Below are 23,384 nucleotides of genomic sequence, written 5' to 3' on the forward strand. Positions count from 1 at the left end.
GGGGATGCCTCCAGTAGGCTGGTCTCAGGACAGTTAGGGCTTGTAGGTCATAAGCAACACCTTAAACTCCACCTGGAGACCAATGGACAGCCAGTGCAGATCCTGGAGCTCTGGTGACCTGTGCTCCCAGCGAGATGCCCCACTCAGGCTGTGTTCTGTACCAGGTTCAGTCTCTGAATGGTTTTAAGGGAAAGCCCCATGTAGAGCACATTCCAGTGTTGAAGAATTTTGAAGAAGTAATTATGAAGAAACTAAGGCTTGGGTAACAGTAGCAAGGTCCGCATCCGAAAGAAAAGGTCACAACCTCCTAGCCTGATGCAGATGAAAAGCTGACTGGCTTACAGCTGTAATATGGTAATAGAACAGCAGCTGGGAGTCTAAAATAACCCTTAAGTTGAGAATCCTAGTAACTGACTGTCAGCATACTTTCTCAATCACAGGGACTGATACTGCCTCTGCCATCTTCTCCCAGCTTCTCGGTCTTATCTAGGTTAAGTTTCACCCAGCTTGCTCTCATCTATGCCCCAATCTTGTCGAGACACTGACTGAAGAGCAGTACTACACCATCTGAGTTGGATGAGAGAGTGACACCTACAGTTGGGCGTCATCAGCCTAATGACAGCACCACGTCCCATGCCTCCTTACAGACTCTCATAATGGTCCTCCTTAGCTGGCTGGCAACAGTGTTGATTGGTGTTTGTCTTGCTCACTTGAAAAAGAGGACATACACCCGCTACTGCTAACAACATAAAGATGATCTTTGCTTGCTTAAGGAATAGGAGGTTTATGGTTTCTGGAGAACAAGATTCTATACATTATGTTTTCCATACATAATTATGTGAATTAGACAACGACTATACATAAATTTCTGTTACAGTTAATTATTGAAATTAGAATGGAGCATACCATTCCAGAAACTTCTAACTTTCAAAGATTGCACCCAATCACAGTAGCATAGCAACACGTAATATGTTTTAGCATCTTCTAGCTAACGTTCAAGATGATTCACATAACCACTGGGTCTAGAAACTACAACAGATCCCATCTTTGTTCAGAATATTTGGCCAATTCAAGTGTAATGAGAGTTTTCACCCACCTCTGTGTTATGGAACTCCATTGCGCATTCGATGTCATTGCACCCTTCTTGATGCATCAGCTGCAGCTCTATGGCTGTATAAACCCTGAGGCTGAGAGTGCTGAGAGACTACCTTATGGCTACGTTGACACTTGGAGCTCAGGGCGTGATTCACAGCTTGAGTAGACTCAAGTTAGCTCTCATCAGCAAGTGCACTCAGACTGGTTGTGTAAGACAGGCAGTGGTGAGCGGTGGCACAGGTTAGCCACCCCTGAGTATGTACCCTTGGGGTCTGGATGGATTTGTACTTGGGGCAGCTAGCATGGGCTCCTGCACGTTGCTGCCTGTGCTACTGTGATTACCGTTCTATTTTCAGCATGCTAGCTTGAGGAGAACTAGTGCAAGTGTGTCTACTCAAGTTGGGAGCCACCCCTCCTGCCCCACACCCTCATGCTGATCTTCTTGGTAGTGTTAAGTAGCAATGCAGTATGTGCCATCTTCCCATAAGAGGTTTTCAAATCTTGTCCTGACACGGAGATCCCTGTGTTGGAACAGAAAAAACAAACCCAGCTCTCTCACGTGCTCATGTAATCTTACTACCTGACAAGCCAGAAGTCTTCCCCAAGTCCTGACTTAGACATCCAAATTTCCTTGCGTTCTCTGCAGACCTCTTGCTGTCCAATTTTCACGCAGGTATTTACCTCGGAAGAGTGGAACTCCCTACTAAACATTTTGCTCCATCCTTTATTTCTTGTCCCAAATGCCATTTTTGGTAGTCCAGGCATATATATGTGTTATAATTAAAGTACATAGAAAATGGAGACTATTTGCCTGAGTTACACTGTTGAAAATAGGAAAAATTATTGTAAACATCACTAGGCACCAGCATGAACCCAGTGCTCATTCTGAACATACATTTATCTTCTGTCTCTGCAATTATGTGGGTCCATGTTACACTGTGTACGAGGTGTGGTCGTATATAAAATGCCAGTGGTCCAATGGAACATCACTGTGTTCCACCAGTGCACAGAAGCTGCAGCAGAGGACAGCAGCAAAAGGTTTCGTAAGACTTCCATATCCTACTCATTTATCAAATATCAGCTGTTCAGGAGTTAGACAAATACAATTGTTTGGCTGTTAACAGTTCTACACTATGCAGCTTCTAACATTCCTCCGTTCTTTGTCTCCCCATGTGTTCACGTGTATTTCTGAAATGGAGCAATTTCTTTTTAATGTATATTTTTAACAGGAATATTTCAGAACCGGCAATGCACTGCTTTCCTTTAAAACGAAGTAATCATGTTACACCATGTTTGGAGTGAGGAATGAAGGAAGAATAGAAATAAATCTGCAAGGCTCAAATACATCCTTGATGACACCGAGGAGTGAGAGAGTTTAAATTAATAGAGGGGAGGGAGTTTGTTCACAGTGGCTGACTTATTGCTAGATTAGAACCTAAAGCAGGAGATACTTTAACTAACCATAGGGGAGTCATCTTGTCAAATCAATAAGAATATGGTGTCATTGTAGACACACACTTTATTTTTTCTTTAAACCTTTTTGTCTTCAGGTTAAACATATATTTGAAGTCGTTTTTGTCCTGGTGGTTTTTCTTGCTTTTTTCTTTTCTTTCTTGTATTGCCATAATTTTAAGGCATCTCTTCTCTGCTCAGTGCACCTAGGCAACTGAATCATTGCTATGATTTATGTATGGACATAAAGAGGAGAATATGCTCCCAAGCAAGAAGCACTCTGAAAAATGAACAGGCAAGCCCTGTCTCCCACATTAAGGACATAAGGGCCCAGTCCTGCACTAATCTCTGTGTGAGTGGATGCCTGCACCTGTGTGGAGTCCCACTGAGTTCAATGTAGGATCAGGGACTAGGACTCCAGTTCAGCAAAGCACCTGAGCAGCTTCTTAAGTCCATTTCTATTTGGCAAAGTACCTCAGCACATGCTTAACTTTAAGCATGAATTAAAGTCCCATTAAGGTCAGTGGACTAAAGCCTGTGCTTAAAGTTTAATCAAGTGTTTCAGGGATGTGCTGACCCGTGATTTTGTTAGCAATAGGTGATGCAGCAGACAACTAGAGTGGTAGGAAAGAGACCCATATTAAGCATTCTGGATGCCATTGTTATATGCTGAGGCTCTGGAGTTTGAGAGCTAACAATCGGGATTCCATTTGCATTGCTGAGCCCCCTGTTGCCACACTGAACTAGGTCCCTTTGGAAACCTGACACTCTTTCTTCATTTTCCCTTATCCTGTTACAGGTGTAGTTTGTTGATTCATGGATTTCAAGGCCAGAAGGGACAACTGTTATCATGTAGCCTGACATCCTGTATAACACAGGCTGTAGAAATTCACTGAATTAATTCCTGTTTGAACTAGAAAATATGTTTGAGTAAAGCATCTGATCTTGATTTTAACAATTGCTGCTGATGGAGACTCCACCAGGATATTTGGTAAATTGTTCAAATGGTTAATTGCCTTCACTGTTGTTAAATTATGCCATATTTCCCGTCTGAATTCGTCTAGCTTCAACTTCCAGCCATTGGATCATGTTTTTCTTCTAGATTGAAGAACCCTCTGTTACCAGATTTCTCTCCCCCATGTAGGTCCTTACCAACTGTAATCAAGTCACCCACAACCTCCTCTTTGTTAGACTAAATAGATTGAGCTCCTTTAATCTATCACTATCAGACATGTTTTCTAACTCTTTAATCATTGTTGTGGGTCTTCTCTGAACCCTTTCCAGTTAATCAACATACTTCTTGAATTGTGGATACTAGAACTAGGTACAATATTCTAGCAGCGCCAAATACATTGGTAAAATCACCTCTCTATTCCTAACTTGAGGTTCCCCTCTTTATGTATCCAGGTATCACAATGGCCCTTTTGGCCACAGCATTGCACTGGGAGCTGATGCTCAAATGATAGTCCACCTTTCCCCCCACCCCCCAAATCTTTTTTGAGTCACTGCTTCTGAGGATAGAGTCCACCATCCTGTAAGTATGGCCTACATTCTTTTTTCATAGATATATATGTCAGATTCCAGGGTGCAATCCAGAGGGGTGTGTCACCACCTGCCCTGCAACCTTTAGTGCCTCAGAGTGCTTTGCTAACCTGGGCCCCTCACAAACAGCATGCAGGTCACACCCTGAGTATCTGTGGGTAGCTGCAGCCTGCCAAGCACACTCCAGTCACACTCTGGCTTCTACCAACCTCAGTTACCACTTGCAGGGTGACCCCAACACACTCCCAGTCTTGAATTTTCCCAAAAATGTGTGTTCTGCACTGTACTGCCCAGCCCTCTCCTTAACAGTTCAGATATTAGAGGTCTATTGCCCTTGTAAGGGGTCAGTATTCAACTGTTCGCTTTTTAACAGGAGTTACCAAACAATTCAATTTAAACACAACACTGGATTCATTTTGATTAAAAAATAAAACAAGTTTAATTTAATTACCAAGAGATTTTAAGTGAGTACAAGTATAAGGCATTAAAGTCAGAAATGGTTACAAGAGAAACAAAGATAAAATGCTTTCCAGTAACTACAACTCAACAAACTAGACTCGCTTCATGGTAAAATCCTTACCACAGGTTCCCAGCAACTCTGCTAACCAACCTGTCCCTCCCAAAATGAAAGGGCTGTTTCCTTTGTCGTCTTAGGTGAAAGAGAGAGAGAAAGATAGGGAGAGGGGGATAAAGGTAACCCTGCGGTGTTTATCCTCCTCACTTGAATAGCCCAGTCACCCTTTGAAATGCATTTTTCTGAGGGTTACCTCTAGAAATAAAGCTGCTTCCCACTATGAGGACGGAGACATGGAGTCTCATGGGGAAAGAGGTTACGTGTGGTAGCTTGCTAAAATGCCGATCAATCTGTTCCTGCCCGCCTTCTTTGCCAAAGAATGGCCACTTGACAGATGAATGACAATCAGTATTGGTGACACCTGGCTAGAGGCATCAGCTTTTCTCTTTTGTGTTTGAAGAACAGGTTTACCCCTACCCAGACTTGTCTGGTAAACATATTTCTGTCCTAATTTCTGATTATGTTCATAACTTTGCATGTAATGTTGCTACATACTTTTCACCAGGATATTATTGACCAGTGAGTAATTAGTTTTTAGATGATGCCTCACAAGGCATATTTTTTTACAAAGATTATTACAATAGTGGGTAGGGTGTGAATATAGGGTGCATTTGGTTACAGTATATGTTTACATTTGGCCACGTTAAAATGGTATTGTTTGCTTGCACTCAGCATACCAAGCAATCCAGATCAGTCTGTACCCGTGGCCTGTCCTCTGCATTAGCTACTTTTTGTGACCATAGTCTGCCAGCAATGGACAAGTGGTCATCCTCCTAACCCTCAGACCCATGTGCAGTGGTGTGTAGTCATGCTAGGTAAGGATTTACACTGCTCCTTTTTTGAAGACACAGCAGGGTGTATCCCCCTACAAAATTCCTCTGGCCAGCCCTGAGCTAAGCTGGCCTTTTTTGGATGGATGATTCTGTTAACCTCCAGTCCTCCTTTTTCAAACCACCATGACTCCAACAAATAAAACCAAGTATAGTGCTTGATCTTGTGAGCCGCTAAGACTTTTCCTGGAAGGTGCTGAATGCCCTTCGCTCACATTGCTTTCAAATTAAGTAAACTTATGACTGCAATGGAGCATGCAGTTATACTTGCCTTTTAAGTAATGTGTCAGTAGCAATAAATAATAAAAAGGGAGTTAAGGGTGCTCAGCAACTCTGTGAAGATTTTATTACATGATTTTTCAGAAGGACAATGCCAGTTCCCATTGAAGCCAATGGGATCTGCAGGTGCTCTGCACCTTTGAAAGTCAGGCTATTAGTTCTGAAATCTTGGAGTAGCATTTTAGTTTATATTGCATAGCTCATTAGTGACGGGAGAACCATTTCAAACATTAGCAAAAATAAGCCCAATAGTTCTACTTGTCATTAACATTTCTTCTTGTCACTGAGGGGTAGGTTTTCAGAACAGAGAATTTTGCAGCATGATTTTTATTAATGATAATGGAAGTTGCTTGGCTGTCCCTGTGCAGAAAATTTCCCCCTGATGTATGCTTTGGGTAGTAGTTAGAGATGATGATAATCTATTCTACAATTTATTTCAAGTACTACATTTTTATTATTTGTGGGGTGGCATACTACATTAGAGGAAAGCATAAAAGCATACATTATTGAAGTGATAGCCTCACACAATTTTATATTTTTCCTTAAATCATAGCATTTCCAAATTAAATAATACTTAATGTTCTTGAATGTTAAGGCTATTCAAAGGTGTTGGAAAGAAATTCATCTCCAAGATGGCCAAATATTAGGAAACAGCTTAACGCTGTAGGTCTGTGCAACACTTTCTGCTAGTCCACAGCGGGCTGGCTGGTCATATGCATCCTGATTCAGCAAAGCAGTTATGTATGTGCTGAAGTGCTTCACTTGAATTTTTGCCAAGGTGCTGGTTCGCTCCCACATTTCTAAATCTCACTACAAGAAGCTAAAAGTATACTACATAATTTCCAAATATTGCTTTTCTGTGTGACGGTGTTACTGTCGCTGTCATTAAGGATTACTAAACTCTTTGAGGCAGGGGTCATCTTTTTGTTCTGTTTTTACAGTATCTAGCACAGTTGGCTCCCTCATGCTACTGCAATACAAATAATAATAAGGGAAGTTTTGTGATTGCAAGTGAAAGTGGAGGTAGACTATGAGATCATGAACAGAAGTGGAAGTGTCCACAATCTATATTTTAAGATGTGGTTCACACTATGGAAAAATCGTGAGAACTTATGCTTTAATTCTGCTAAAAAACTATTCTCTGCAGCAGTGGTTCGCAACCAGGAGTACGTGTACCCCTGGGGGTACACAGAGGTCTTCCAGGGGGTACATCAATTCATCTAGATATTTGCCCAGTTATACAACAGGCTACAGAAAAAGCACTAGCAAAGTCAGTCCAAACTACAATTTCATACAGACAATGACTTGTTTATACTGCTCTATATACTATACACTGAAATGTAAGTACAATATTTATATTCCAATTGATTTATTTTATAATTATATCGTAAAAATGAGAAAGTAAGTACTTTTTCAGTAATAGTGTGTTGTGACACTTTTGTATTTTTATGTCTGATTTTATAAGCAAGTAGTTTTTAAGTGAGTTGAAACTTGGGGTTACGTAAGACAAATCAGACTCCTGAAAGGGATACAGTAGTCTGGAAAGGTTGAGAGCCATTGCTCTGCAGGATATAATAGTACATTTATGGTATATGGAGTGTGTTAACCTTGGGTGACTAGTTCTAATACAGATGAAGGTGCTGTGACTGCAGGTTGCTGTCATCTAGTAGCTCTTTTGGTGATGTGTTTGAAATTACAGTAACTCCTTGCTTAATGTTGTCGTTATGTTCCTGAAAAATGCTACTTTAAGTGAAACGATGTTAAGCAAATCCAATTTCCCCATATGTATTTATGTAAATGGGGGGCTAGGTTCCAGGGAATTTTTTTTTTGCCAGACAAAAGACTAATATATATATACACACAGTATAAGTTTTAAACAAACAATTTAATACTGTACACAGCAATGATCAGTATGAAACTTGATTGAGGTGGTGATGTCAGAGGGTAGAAGAGGGTGAGATATTCCCAGGGAATGCCTTACTGCTAAATGATGAAGTACCACTAAGCTGAGCCCTCAAGGGTTTACCTATTGTTGTTAATGTAGCCTCACACTCTACAAGGCAGCACAAATGGAGGGAGGGGAGACAGCATGGCAGAGAGAGACAGACACACATACCGTGTGTGTGTGTGTGTGTGTGTGTGTGTGTGTGTGTGAGAGAGAGAGAGAGAGACACACACACTGTGTCTGTGAGAGAGAGAGACGTGCATTGCCTCTTTAAGTACACTGACCCTACTCTGAGTACATTGCCTTTTAAAGTAGATCAGCAAGTTGACAGCAGCTGCTGCCAGTAAGCTCCCTCCATCCTGAGCCCTGTTGTGCCCATCCATCCCCCCCCCCCCACACCCACTCTGTGGAAATGGGGTACAGGAGCGGGGGACACCCTGACATTAGCACCCTTCTTCCTCCTCCCCCACGCCCTGCACAGCAAGCAGGAGGCTCCCAGGAGCAGCTCCAAGGCAGAGGGCAGGAGCAGCACAGGGCAGTGGGGGGAGGGACAGCTGAATTGCCTGGCAATTGGTAGCCTGCTGGGCGGCTGCCGCACAGGGAACTTAGCGGAGCTGATAGGGGGCTGCCGGTCCACCCTGGTTCCAAGCCCCCACCAGCTAGCTCCAAGGGGCTGCTCTTTCTGCAAGCAGTGGACAAAGCAGGCGGCTGCCAAACACCGTTATAAAGGAGCATTGTGCAACTTTAAACGAGCATGTTCCCTAGTTGATCAGTGACGTAACAACATTAACCGGGACGACGTTAAGTGAGGAGTTACTGTAGTTAGTTGTCTCAGCCCCTAGTGACCAGTTCCCGTGTCTCAAATAATCTTGTGCATAATCTCAGTAGAGAGTTGATAGATTGAATAGACATGGGAACTGAATGTAAAAAGAAAAAAAACATCTGCTGTGCCTGTTCTTAGGATGAACAGGACTTGTCAGTCCCCACAGCTGTCCTACTGCATCCTTCTCTAAGTGCTAAGTTCACAGAACACCACCCCTCTAAAAACCAACCCTCACTCCCTTAGGGTGAAACTCACAACAGAGCCGCCCAAGAGCCCACTTTAGGCTTAAGTGGAAATATGGACTTGTACAGGCTGGCTGCCTGGAGGTGTTTGTTCTATTGTAATTGAAAGCAAGTTGTACTGTACTCTGTCTTCAAATGTTCATGTCTCCGGGTTAACATTTGGTTAAAAAAGGTTCATTGCACACCATTATATGCTAAAGGAGCTACATCACAAGAAAAATCCATAGGAGGAAATTGTAACTTTGAATTAATGATACAACTGAGTAGTTATGCCAGAGTAATTTATTTAAGAAAATGGCACTGTAGTTTATTATAAAATGACTTCTAAAGTGATTTTTTTAATTGTATAAAAAGGCATTTTACTCTTTATGTTAAAGTTTGAAATTGAGTTCATAAGGGGCCCAGTCCCAGTTCTGCAAACGCTTCAGACTCAGCATGATGCTCACTAGCTTTTGACTTTACATCCTGAGGGGTGGGCTTTGTCTTCTGTTCACCTGTTCCCCTGAGGCCTACATCAAAGGCCCAAGTCGTATAAAGGAAAGACTGAACTATTCCTGGGTGTTCTTGTTCTGAATCTGAGATAGTTACAAATAACTACCAGGAAAACCCACTTGTGGGTTTGAAGGACTGACGCCTATAAGACCCTGAGGCTGGGGTGACCTCTGGAAAGCTTTTTATCATGCATGTAGGTTTGTTTTCTGTTTAAATATGTTCTCTCTGTAATACTTTCAGCTTAAGAATAAATGTGCTTGCTTTTAGAGAATTGTCATAATTTGCAGCTGCTGGCAATTACAGCTGTTCATAGCTTTCAGAGAGAAAGAAAAGTGCAGACTCTTGCCTGTTTAGGCAGTCTGGCTTGCTGGGAATATCACAGTGTAGGCAGGGAACTGTGCAGCCTGGAGAAACCACAGTTAGGAGGGAGAGAGATGCGGGTCTCCACCCAAGAGAGGTGATGGCTGAGGAGCCGGGAACCTAATGGGGGTGCCTTAGTGGGACCTCCGAGTGGGAATACTACTACTGACAGAATTCTGTGCCCCTGCAAAAGAAATCTGCAGGGGGACACAAGTTTCCTCCCCAGCAGCCCAGGCAGCACATCTCTTCCAGCGGGCCTGGAGCAGCCTCAGAGACGCAAATCACTGTGGGAAGAGAGGGGCTGGGTGTGCATACCTGTGGGGGAGACGTTGATCATAGTAAGGAGGTGGGGTAGGCCAACAAGCGCCAGAGACTCTCTCCCTGTTGCTTTCTACTGGAGCTCGCCGGGCACAGAGGGTGGTAGGTCTTTTTATTATGCACGACAAAGGCTCTGGCCCAAGGCAGAAATGTAGCAACCTGCCTGCTAGTTAATTGAGCTCATTCTCTAAGGCAGAAATATAGCAGCCTGCCTGCCTAGTAACATGTCTGTAACTTCTTGAGAATCGAAAAAAAACACTTAAATATTAGCATCATGTTGCAAAATTGTTTTTAAATTAAAGAAAATAGCTTTTGTTAAAAAACCCCACATTTTGTTAATGTTGCTGTTGATGGTTAATTGATCTCAGACCTTGAGGCAGAAATGTAGCAGCCTATCTGCATAGTAACATTGTTAATGTTCCTATTGTTAGTTAACTGTTCCAATTCTCAGTCAATTTCCCTAGGAGCATAAAACCTGTAAAAGTTTTAAGTTTAACCCACATTGCCAGAGTGATGTAAAGACATATAAATGACAATACCTCCCAGAGCCCAGCCGCGGGGCCCCCCAGCCCAGATACTCACACCCCCACACCGCAGAGCCCAGGGATCCAGAGGGAGAAACAGCCTGATGTTGGGTCCCAAGCTTGCACAGAGTTTCCTGTGCGCTGCCACCGCCACCACCTCCTTCCTTCAGAGTGGGCGGGGAACTGCAGCCAGCTGCCAGGAATGCTCCAGCTCCCTCCCCCGGCAGTGCGTGAGCTGGGCTGTGCCGGGTCCAGCGGCTCTTCGTGGCGGCCAGCAGGACTGCAGCCCATTTCTGTGGAGGAAAGGAAATTCTGCACAAAAACATTAATTTCTGCAAAATTCTGCAATGTGCAGTGATGCAGAATTCCTCCAGGAATACAGTGTGTTCCAAAATTACCCTAATATTGCTTGTTTTTTGTTTTTTTTTCCTTTCTCTTATTGGATGTGCCTCAGTGGCTCCCCTTTTTATCAGACTTGAAGGCCAGGAGGGACCATCGTGATCATCTGCTCTGACCTACTGCATGTCACAGGCCACAAAACCTCAGCACCCACTCCTTTAATAGACCCTTAACGTCTTGCTGAGTTACCGAAGTTCTCAACTCTTGATTTAAAGATTTCAAGTTACAGAGACTCCATCATTTACTCTCGTTCAAACCAGCAAGTGACCCAGGACCTGTGCTGCAGAAGAAGGCGAAATACCCCTATGGTCATTTCCAGTCTCACTTGGGGGGAAATTCCTTCCTGACCCCAAATAGGGCAGACATTTGGACCCTGAGCATGTGAGCAGAACCCTCCAGACAGACACCTGGGAAAGAATGTAACTCATTCAGTCTTTTCCAAGTGTGGGGGGAAGAGCTTGGGCTAAATCCTGTTCACTTTACTAAGGTGATGAGTTCCCCTGCAGTCAATGTGATTAGTCTCTGTAGTAAGATGAAACAGGATTTTGACCCAAAATTGGCTTTCCTTTATTGGTTTGCCTAAGCAATGAACTACAAGCAAGCTAACCTCTGAATACTCAACTGGATCATTTTATCTCCTCCATTAGGCATACAGTGCAAGTGGAGAACAACTTATGGAGCTAGCTTCACAACAGGACTTAGGTGCCTAACTTCCACATTAGGCACCTAAATCCAAGAATCAGGCCTCAGTGGATTCACAAGATCCCTGCTCAGCTGCCCCCACACCCTGTAAGCACCTGAACTCACTCAGATCTGATTATTTTTTTTCCAGAAAATTTTCCTAGGTGCCTATGTTTCTACCTCTGAGCATACGCACTGCAGCCCCACACCTGGCATCCGGATGCCTGGGCCCCAAAGCAATGCACAAACTGGGAGAACATAGATGTTGCTCTGTCTAATTTGTCCGCAGGGCCTGATCATGAAATGTCAGGGAGGAAGAGGAGCTTCCTCCTAACGTTTAGCCTGGGGGCTGAGCTATGGGATGTTCTGACGTGGGACTTTCTCTGGCCTTGTCTACGCTACAGGGGAAATTCGATCTAAGCTATGCAATTTGAGTTACATGAATAGCATAACTCAAATTGATGTAGCTTAGACCTACTTACTGTGGGGTACACATTATGCAGTGTCAACAGGAGACACTCTCCCGTCAACTCCCCCTACTCTTCTCAATCCGGTGGAGTACAGGTTGACAGGAGAGTGATCTGCGGTCAATTTAGAGGGTCTTCACTAGACCCGCTAAATTGACTGCCGATGCATCGATCACTGCTCGTCGATCCCCCAGTAAGTGTAGACAAGCCCTCTGTCTCTCCTGTTGAAGCTGTGCATAGTGAATAAATTATTAAAGAGCAAGTGGAGGAGAGGGACTGGATTCTAGGTTTCCCACTTTCTACGGCAGTGCACTAACCACCAGGCTACAGAGACATTCTCATGTTTGCTTTCTCAGGACCAATGATTCTTTCATTATTTAATCACAGTTGAACAGCTTCAACAGGAAAGACTGAGATTTCCCCACAGTGGACTAAAGTACATACCTAAGATGTAGCCTCTTCCTGTTCAAATACCTTCTCCTGTGGAGGGGGACTTGAACCAACAGTCTCCCACATCCCAGGTGAGAACCCTAGCCACTGGGCTAAAAGTTATGAGAGAGCTCCTGTTCTTTGTTAAAACAATTTAGGTGCCTCATCCCAAGAGAGGGTGTGATGGGGTCCCCAGGGTGCAGACTGAGCTATGGGACTACTGAGCTGTCCGTACCCACCAGCCTGGGCTGCCTCTAATGCTGTGATGCTGATGTCAAGCTACAAGCCTCTGACAGGCACTGCACTTACAGAGACATCCACAGGCAGTGACACCCAACTGAGTTACATGAATGATCTCCCAGCCACTCATGAACAATTAATCAGGGAGGCTTCCGTCAGTTTCCCCTAGCTCCCCAGCCTTGCATTCCCAGAATTGTACCATCTTGCACTGGTCAGAAGCCTGGCCAGTGTATGCTCATTACCTCGTTTGCCCCCTCTGACAAAAGGGTAGTGGACATGCAAGAGCCCTTGTTAATTTGAGCTGGATTTCCCAAGTGCTTTTCCCTAAAACAGTGTGTTTTGGTTGAATGTAAAACAATTTATTAACTACAGAAAGAGATTTTAAGTGATTGCAAGTAGCAGGCATAGAGATCAAAGTTGGTTACTTAAGAAATAGAATTTAGACTGCGTTTCTATTTTTATCTTTAACAGACTAAGGGCTTGTCTACACTGGCACTTTACGGCACTGCAACTTGCTCGGGGGTGTGAAAAAACACCCCCTGAGCGCTGCAGGTTTTAGCGCTGTAACGTGCCAGTATAGACCGTGCACCCGCGCTGGTAGCTACTCCCCTTGTGGAGGTGGTTTTTTTAGAACTGCGGGAGAGCTCTCTCCAGCTCTGTGCCACGACTACACAAGCCACTTGGCAGCGCTTTAACATTACCAGTGAAGATGTGCCCTAAGCAAGATTTGAATCAAGCAGTCTTACCCTAACAGATGCATATGTAGCTTACAGTTCCTCAATACGTAGACTGGGATCATTCTTTCACAGTTCAAAGTCTTTTACCTCCAGATGGTCCTCCAGGTGTTGAGATGGAGAGGGGGAGAGAAGCCGCATGATGGTATCATTCTCCCTCTTTTATACTTTCTTCCAGCTGTTAGAAAGATCCTTGCTGTGTTGTGGAGGCCAGGCAGTCTCCATTGGTCAAGCAGTTTCCATTGCATAGTGCCTTCTCTAAGGAGCCTCTGTAGGGTGACCAGACAGCAAATGTGAAAAATCGGGACGGGGTGGGAGGGTAATAGGAGCCTATATAAGAAAAAGACCCCAAAATTGGGACTGTCCCTATAAAATCAGGACATCTGGTCACCCTAAGCCTCTGTGATAGTGGATTGTGTGTTAAGCCCTTAATGAGCATCTGGCCAGTGATGGCTACTCCTTTGTCGTAACTGAAAGGCTGGCCATGGGTGTTCCCAACCTCACAACATATTGCAGTAACACATAGCAATACTTCATAACTTCACATATAACTATAGTACATACAATCCATCAGGATATTAATGTTCAACACATCAAGACATTTAAAATGATACCTCACAAGGCATACTTTGTACAAAACATATAATTATATGACAGTGGTGAATATGGGGGTTCCAGAGTGATACTTTCAGGTACCGACTGTCACATGGGGTTTACAGCTGAGACTCCCAGGCAGAGGGAGTTTCACCCCTGCAGGCCAGATTTAGATGCCTCTCTGTGAGAGAGGCAGCGGGGCTTAGCAGCTCCCCTTGGCTACCTTAGGCAAGGAGCCACCTAGTGTGCTGGTTTTTTGTGAATCCCATTCTAAGGTGCCTCTCTCTCCCCACTCATTGTGTAGAAAGCCCAGGCTTTGTGAATCCCAGTGCTTTCCCAGACACCTAAAAGATAGGCATGGTGATGTTCATTTAAGTTTCTTTGTGAATCTAACCCATGGTGTGTGTCTTTTGTGTCCTTCAGGAATGCTGTATCCTTTCAAAGATTTTCCTCCTTTGTTTGTTTTTGTATGTTTTGGGGAAAGAGAAGAAGAAAGGAGAAGTTACAATAACCTTGGGTTTGGGCATACAGGCCGTTTGGTGCCCCGTGTGGGGGATTCTGAAGCCTTGCTCTATTCCAGCCCCCAGTGATGTTTCTAGGGGGGGCAGTGGCCTGGGGTTTGCGGGGGTTAATTTTCAGCCAGAGTTCACAGGCCTCTCAGGAAGGCATGCCTATCTTTGAGATAAGTAGGTGAAGCTGAATCCATTTGAAGTCAACATTTTAAAAAAGATGTATTTTGCCCAGAGGGGAGAGACCTATGTAGGAGTTGTATTGATCAGAAGCCAAAGCAGGGTGTTCTAGGGATACAGCAAAGCTACTTGTTATGGTTTGTACTAGTTTCTTGAGTTTACTGTTTGTAAAATTCCATGGATGGAAATTCAACTAGCAACAGTTTCTTAGTATCAATTTGGGTTAAGCCAGAATCTCTGGTAAATTGCTACCTGGAGAGGATGTGTTTTGTTTCTATTTCTCTTGTAATTCTGCTCCTAGCCCCTCAATATGTCTCTTGAAACATCTATGTTATGAAACGTTAATGGTTAGAAAAACACTGCAGCTAGTAATTAGTGTAAGGAATTAAAGCATAAGAAAACAGGTGATCATAAACGTCAGTTTTGCCCACATTAAAACCTCTGGACTGTGTGTGTGGTGTTTGAGCAAGATTAATTATAAAACAGCTAATGATCTATGGAAGTTCATAGAAGTAAATGTGATATATCATATGATGCCTTCCATAACAATTGTTTTTCCTTCTTAGATGGGGTGAAGGGCAGGAATTGACTTGTGGGGGCACCATTTTTACATCCAGAGTAAACTTAATAAATTTTTTAGTCTCTAAAGTGCCACAAAGTACTCCTTTTCTTTTTGCAAATACAAACTAACATGGCTGCTACTCTGAAACCTATCATTAGTTTTAATAGCCTCCCCTGCATTAGCAAATAGGAAAGCAGGGAAAAGAACAAAGGATAGGAGTTCACCTTTGAAATTTCTCAGGCTTCTGAGATCTTCTAATTAGTATACCTAGACTCAGTAGCAAACTAAATTGCTAGCAGCCTTACTGAACAGATGTTTTTGTCTGACTAGAACAAACCAGGAGTCCAACCCTATTTCCACTGAAGTGAATGAGCCTGATTCTCTTCTCACTTACGTTTGTGTTGAAGTCAGTAAAGCTACACTGATGAGAATGAGAGGGTCAGGTGTAGTGTGTTTTGTTATTGACTTCAGTGGGTGCAGGAGCATTCCCTAAAACTTGGAGTGTCCTGCTCAAGTATGCAGGAGTCTTGGATAAAACCAGGGAGCAGGGAACTGCCATTTTCCCTGAGAACAGGTTGGCTTTGCTTTTGTTGGGAACAATGGTGGCTGTTTTGAAAGAGAGGAGTTCTATGCTGTGTAGAAGAGTATTACTTTCAGCTCCTGCTGAAAAAGAAACTTCCACTTATTAAGAACAATGATGGCAAATAACTATTAAGTCTTTAAAGAAAAAAAAATCTAATATAACCAGTGCAGAAGATTTTTATGAGCTTTAATCATGTGGGAACTTTAAAGAAGATGTTATTCTGTTAAGATCAAGTGGGAGAAAATTTTCCTGCTGTGCTGCTAAATTTCTTTAAGGACCTTTTTAAAATTAATTTTAAGTTATAAGCCAGTGAGTGAATTTACTTGTAAATCCTTTGAAAAATCATGCTGACCTCAAGCGAAAGTTACAAAATGGCCCAATCCCTACTTAATTTCAAAACTAACTTCAGCCTTATCTCTGGGACAGTAACCAGCACTTTCATAATACTATCTTTCCTTGTCATTTCTCTCGCTATCTTATCTAAATTTACAAGATTTTAGCAACGTGGAAAACTGTTTTTTCAAAACACTTAAATGATACTTTGTATAGCACAGTTAAAGTTTCATTATACATTTTAAAATAATAATGGAGTTTACAAATCTGTTTGATGCACTTAAAAGTTATTCTGGGGAGAAACCAACCCAATTAAGGTAAAATAAATACCCTAAGATCTCCATTCCTATGTTTGTTTACAGCAAAGACAATGACACTTTGGGAGAGATGCTTTTAAGAATTTAAATTAAATTCTTACAGATCTTAGCCTTTTTTTTTTTTTTAAACGGAGATAATGTTTCCAAAACCTCAGGCACAGATAATTTTTAGGAGTACTTATCATGGGCAAGTTTTTGGTTTTTTTTAAAGGCGAGGGAGAGAGGGAACCATAATAAAATAGAACATCAGTAATAACTTAAAAACAAATCACCTGAAAAAACAAATGAGCAGTTGCCAATATTAATACAGTGTGTCCTCTTCTCCATAGGTATTTAGAGAAAAAATAAACCCAGCATCTCGTGCAATGGTCTGAGCACACCACAGCAGGAAGAAGATTAAACAAACTTTCTTTATTCAGCACATTTTTAGTGTATTAAATCATTAGGCGAATGAAAACCAAATTAAATGGATTTTCACGTAACTTTTATTTGATTAGCTCTTTTTTTATATGTGTATAGGTGCAATGTATGGAACAGATTCCTGAGTGCTAAATTGGACAACAAATTATGTCTAGTGGCTGCCAGCCCACAAAAGCTCCAAAGGCTTCATGACATCTGAAGGTGCAGAGGGCTAATTCAGATCCCTTTAAAACTTTCTGTCTGTGTGCTGCTTGCCAGCATAGAAGCTCACACTTAGGCGTTTCATGGTGGCCCCTCTCCCATCAAGAATCCATTATTCTTTCTAGACAATGTGAGCAGAGATGTTATGTTGGATTTCACTTGCCTATAATGTCTTGTAACACTTTGATAAAAGAACAAATTCTGCTAAATGTCTGACACCCTGAAACTATTTTTGCTGTTAGCAAAGGAACAAGATCCTAAGAGACTAGATAGTACAGTATAATGAATTGGCTTTTAAGCTGTTTTGTTGATGGCAATGTATTGAAATAAAAAAAATATATTTAGAGCCAATCTTTCTTAAAATATGCATGCACAGCTCTTGCTGAATTCCCATCTAGGAGTTGCCTGTGTCTATGTAAAAGTGTACTATTTGCCCCTTAGAATAGAGAGGACACCAGTTTATTACAGTCCTGCAGCATGTTAAAATAGGGGCTGGCTTACTTAGTATTAATTTTGTTATGTAGACTGCTTCATAATCTTGTTTCTTTTCTCTTTGAGAGAGGAATATTCCTCCTCCCATCTTTTTTTCTTAATTTAAGAAAATAAAATGCCTTAATTTTTCATTTTACTGTTCACTGCTTTTCTTTCAGCTTCTTGCCTGATTACATCAGTGGTGACTTTGATTCCATTACGCCTGAAATCAGGGAATACTACAAGGTCAAGGTAAAATGCATTGTTTTTTTGTTAAAGCACCATGGGATCCAACTCATTAGTGAGAAATCCTTAGCACCTACTGAGCATCCTCAATTCCTTTTGGCTTCTGAGGAATTGGACCAGGCCTTGTGTTATATGTGAGTGGCTCAATACAATTTAATAAGTAATAACGTATAGAAAAAACAAAGCAATTTTGATGCAGTTGGCTTTTAGTTGGGAATTTGCAGCATCATCTCAATATGGTAGAGATGTGTAGAGATTTTCCTGGAAAGAAATTATTGCAAACTTTCTGAAAGTCTGAGTTTGAAAGACTGTTTTTCCTAACTAATCTTTACTTCCTGACTCAAACTCCTATGATTTATATGTAGCGGGGCACCCACATAAGCTCTACAGATATTTTCAGAAATGTGATTTTCATGGGATATGATTTTATCCTTCAAGCAACAAACAGTATGTAAAGACTTTTTTTGCTGCTGCTTTCTTGATCACATATTGAAACAGTGAGTCATGCACTGACTAGCTCTACACTTGACTAATACAGACTTTAATTGGACTTCTGGACAGATCCCTGCATACATTAATTTGTAGCTAATGCAGCCAGCACATTTTCCACCAACACAGTTAATGTTAACACTTTCTCTTTTCTTTTCTTTCTCTATTGATTAAACTCCCCTTCATATTTAGAGTCACCACATCATGTTTAGAATCACTATTCTTAAACTACTCTACATTAGAGAGACATGGTGAGTGAGGTAAAATCTTTTATTGGACTGCACATAACACTTTAGCAGTCTGTCTGGGACTTGGTGCTCTGAGTCTTACCCTCAGGCCCAAGAAAATGGACCTTTTGGAGTAACATCTGTGAATTTGCAGAACTCTGGTTATAAACACCGCAGGCACTAGTTACAAACATGCTAAATGACTGCTCGTTCCTCATGAGGTGGACAACTTAGCCTCAGAAACTCACAGATCTGATATTTCTTCTTTGGGTTTCTGCTGTGTAGGAGAACATACACAAGGACGGTCCTACTGAGACTAAAATAGAAAATAGCTTATGGCCCAGTTCCCCTCTGCTAGTTCAACTGTAATATGCTATCACTACAGACCCAACCCGAGCTTTTGCTTAAGGAACAATGGATGTAAGGTGCATTGTCTTCTGATATAAGAGCTCCCATCTGATCATGAGTTTTCATGTGTTGTGTACCGAAGACCTAGAGTTCCCATCTTCCAGCAGTTTGTGAATCTGATCCAGATTCAGCTACTCAATTCATTCCTAAGAGTGCATGCTTAATTGGTTAATGTTTGCAAAGTGAAGTTTAAAAAGATGTCATTTTGTTCTAATTACTAGTGTTTATCCGACTCATTCTGCATAAGTAAACCGCTAATTTCAAAGTGTAGTGGGAGATCAGTCTTGAAGAGTGCTACCACAGAGAACATTTGACTTAATAGTTGGATGCAAATGGTGCTGTAAATTACACATTGGTAAGTGGGTGTAGCCTACATGCCAAAGGGTTCAAGCAAGGGACTGCTGTAATGTAGGGGTGGGTTTGGTGAGGGAGAACTAGTAGGAGGGTGTTAGAAGGTGTATGCTAAATCAGGGGGTGTTGCACCTTTTTATACCAGTTCCTTTTCCTGTTACAATTTATATGATAAAAGGAATGTTTTATCCACCTGTTCATGTGTAACTTACACCACCATTTTGAGTTTTGCCTAGCAAGTGACATAAAAGGCAAAAGAAGAGATTCTTTAAATACACTAGGAACAATGAAAGGCAAATGTAGGTCCTCTACTTAATGGGGAAGGAGACCTAACAATGACACCAAGAAGGTTGAGGTGTTTATGACCTCTTTTGCTTCAATCTTCACTAAAAAGGTAAATGGTGACTAGATACTCAACACAATGCTAACATGGGGGAAGAAATACAATGCAAAATAGGGAAAGAACAGGCTAAAGAATATTTAAGTAAGTGAGATATATTCAAGTCCACAACGCCTGATTAAGTTCATCCCAGGGTACTCAAGGAATTAGCTGAAGTAATTTCAGAGCTGTTAGGGTATGTCTACACTGTGAAGTTGTCGACAAAACTTTTGTCTTTCACGGGTACTTAAAAAAGTGCCCTCGCGAAAAGACAAAAGTTTTGGCGACGCAAGTGGCAGTGTGAATGTGGCTTTGTTAGCAGGAGAGCGCTAACGCTGCTTGCGGGGCTGGAAGTATTTGTTGGCAAAAGTGCCAGCAAAGTACCGGGAAAGAGTGTTTACACATGCTGACTTTTAGTGACAAGGCTGTGTTGACACAGCCTTGTCGCTAAAAGCTGCGTGGTGTATACAAGCCCTTAGTAATTATCTTCAGGAACTTGGCAAGCATGGGTGAGGTCTCAGAAGACTGTAGAAGGGCAAAAATAGTACCTCTCTTTAAAAAGGGGAATGAAGAGAACCTGTGGAATTACAGACCAGGCAACCTAACTTTAATACCTGGAAAGATACTGAAATAATTTATTAAACGATCAGTTTGTAAGCACTTAAAGGATATTAAGGTTTATAAGGAATAGCCAACATAGGTTGGTTTAGCATGATTTGTTCTTGACAAGCTATTTCCTTCCGTGACAGGGTTACTGGCCTAGTGGATGGGGGAAGTAGTAGATGTGATCTGTTTTGATTTGAGTAAAGTTTTTGACACAGACCAACATGACATTCTCCTAAGCAAACTAGGAAAATGTGGTCTTGATGACATTTCTATAAGGTGGGTGCACATCTGGTTGAAATACTGTACTCAGAGTAGATATCAATGGTTTACTGTCAAACTGGGAGGATGTATCTAGTGGGGTCCCACAGAGACCAATCCTGGGTCTGGTACTAATCAATATTTTCATTAATGACTTGGATAATGGCATGGAGAATAAAATGTATGGATGGCACCAAACTGGGAGGAGGTACAAGCTCTTGGGAGGACAGGATTAGAATTCAAAACGCCCTTGACAAACTGGAGAATAGTCTTAAATCAACAAGATGAAATCCAATAATAAGTGTAAATTACTTCACTAAGGAAGGAAAAATCAAATGTACAACTACGAAATGGGGAATAACTGATTAGGTTGTGGTCATGCTGAAAACAATTTGGGGGTTAGTGGATCACAAATTGCATGGGCTAAACAATGTGATGCCGTTTCAAAAAAGGCTAATACCATTCTGGGTATATTCACAGGAGTGTCATATGTAAGACGTGGGAGGTAACTGTCCTTTTCTACTTGGGACTGATGAGGCCTCAGCTGGACTTCTGTGTCCAATTCTGGGTGCTATACTTTGGGACAGATATGGCTAAATTGGAGAGAGTCCACAGGAGAGCAACAAAAAATGACAAAAGGTTTAAAAAAACCTTGGCATATTTAGTCATGAGAAAAGAATACTGGGGCAGAAGAAGAGAGAGAGAGAGGATCTCCTAACAGTTTACAAATGTATTCAGGGATGTTATCAAGAAGACTCAGCAAATGTTTTCCATGTTCACTGAATATAGGACAAGAAGTAATGGGCTTAATCTGCAGCAAGGGAGATTTAGGTTAGATATTAGGAAAAACTTTCTAACTATAAGGGTAGTTAAGCTCTGGAATAGGCTTCTAAGGAAGGTTGTGAACTCCCCATTATTAGAGACTTTTAAGAACAGGTTGAACAAACACTTGTCAGGCATGGTCTAAGTGTATTAGGTCCTGTGTCACTAAGAGGGGGCTGAACCTGATGACCTCTCAAGGTCCCTTCGAGCCCTATATTTCTGTGATTCTGTGACTTACGTCCACTCTGAATTTGGTCCTGTGTATCCTTCAACTCTGAAAAGAGTGTCTGTAAGCCTATAACTTTGTGATGTAAAGATAGCAAGTAGTTCAATGTGATTGTACAAATGTAACTGAGGGCATAATCTAACCTGGAGAATCTGTACTCTTGGTGGTGGTGCCTGAGCCAGAAAAGACACTGCTCGACTTGAGATCCTACAGGGGTGTGGCTTGGCTAGAGGAAATATTTTTTTTTTTAACCTGGAATAATTTGGTCTGAAATTCAGATGTAAACATGGAAGTAAATGTATGAAATTCTTCTGTTGGGGGCAAAAAAGTAGGATTTGGCTAGTACTCTACACTGTTGTCTCCTACTGCAACATTTGGGCTAGTAAAGTACCAGCAGTAGTTTACTCAGTTCCAGTGGTCATCTCATTTTGTTTACAATCTGTAAAATGCAGTACACTTATGAATCACATAAAAATAGATGATGCCTACCCAGATACGTTGGGACAGGTCCTCAGCTGGTGTAAATTGGCAGTTTCCTTTTAAAATCAGTGGAGCTACACTGATCTGATTTCAGTGAAGCAAGGCTGAATTATACCAGCTAAGGCTCTACTTCCCTATATGGAGGGCCCTACCAAATTCACAGTCCATTTTGGTCAATTTCACAGTCATAGAGGAGTCTGAAAATCGTAAATTTCATTATTTCAGCTATTTAAATCTGAAATTTCACAGTGTTGTAATTGTAGGGGTCCTGACCCAAAAAGGAGCTTGCAACTCCTCACAACTTATTGCGGGGGGAAGGAGGGGTTGCGGTAGTACTACCCTTATTTCTGCACTGGTGCTGGTGATGGCACTGCCTTCAGAGCTGGAGAGCGGTGGCTGCTGGCCAGGAGCCCAGCTCTGAAGGCAGCTGTACAGAAGTAAGGGTGGAGTGGTATGGTATTGTCACCATAGTTCTGCGCTGCTCCTGGCAGGGTGCTGCCTTCAGAGCTGGACGCCCGGGCAACAGTTGCTGCTCTCCAGCCACCAGCTGGCACTCTCTTGCCTCCACTGAAGGCAGTGTAGAAGTAAGCGTGGGAATACTACGGCCCCCCCTAAAATAACCTTGCAACTCCCCTGCAACTCCCTTTTGGTCAGGACCCCCAGTTTGAGAAACGCTGGTCGCTCATGTGAAATCCCTATAGTACAGGGTAGAAGCATACAAAAGACCAGATTTCATGGTGGGGGACCAGATTTCAGTCTGTGACATGTTTTTTTTTTCATGGCCACAAAAATAATTGATCTTTAACTTTCCCCTTCCTTTGAGCTTGGCTTCTACGGCATGGAATAGGAGACTGGGATAAACAAGATATCAAGTCATGTAGATAAATTGTTAATGAAACATTTATATTATTAGGAAACCGAGTGAATGATTGCAAATGGGAAAACGGAGGAACTTTTGTTCCTCTGCATAGATGGATAAAATTATGAAAAATCCGCACCCTTGAGCAACGCTGTTATACCAGCCCTAAAACCCCTCGTGTAGACAGCACTATGTCAACAAGAGGGTTGCTAGTGTCAGCATAGTTATTGCCTCTCGTGGAGGTGAATTAACTATGCTGATGGGGGCTGGGGGAGCTGTCCCATTGGCATAGTAATGTTTTTACTGAAGCACTACACAAGCACTGTGCTCGTTTTGAGGGTAGATGTGCCCTTGGAAAACTGTATGGGTTCATGTGGAGCAGAGCTAGGCCGACACCTGAGTGCTTTGGAAAATCCCACCCTATGCGCTCATCAGAC

General features: G+C 42.2%; 1 protein-coding gene across 11 annotated transcripts in view; it reads left to right on the forward strand.

The window, feature by feature from the left end:
- Positions 1-23,384, forward strand: part of TPK1 (thiamin pyrophosphokinase 1) — a 491,137-nt gene that overhangs the window by 226,109 nt on the left and 241,644 nt on the right. For all 11 annotated transcript variants that reach the window (XM_027821805.3, XM_027821803.3, XM_043540516.1 and 8 more), the window contains one exon: positions 17,776-17,848. In XM_027821805.3, coding sequence (XP_027677606.2) covers positions 17,776-17,848 — 73 coding nt within the window. The remainder of the gene's footprint in view (positions 1-17,775; positions 17,849-23,384) is intronic.

Source organism: Chelonia mydas, chromosome 2 (genome assembly GCF_015237465.2).
Source record: "Chelonia mydas isolate rCheMyd1 chromosome 2, rCheMyd1.pri.v2, whole genome shotgun sequence".
Lineage (NCBI taxonomy): Eukaryota > Metazoa > Chordata > Testudines > Cheloniidae > Chelonia > Chelonia mydas.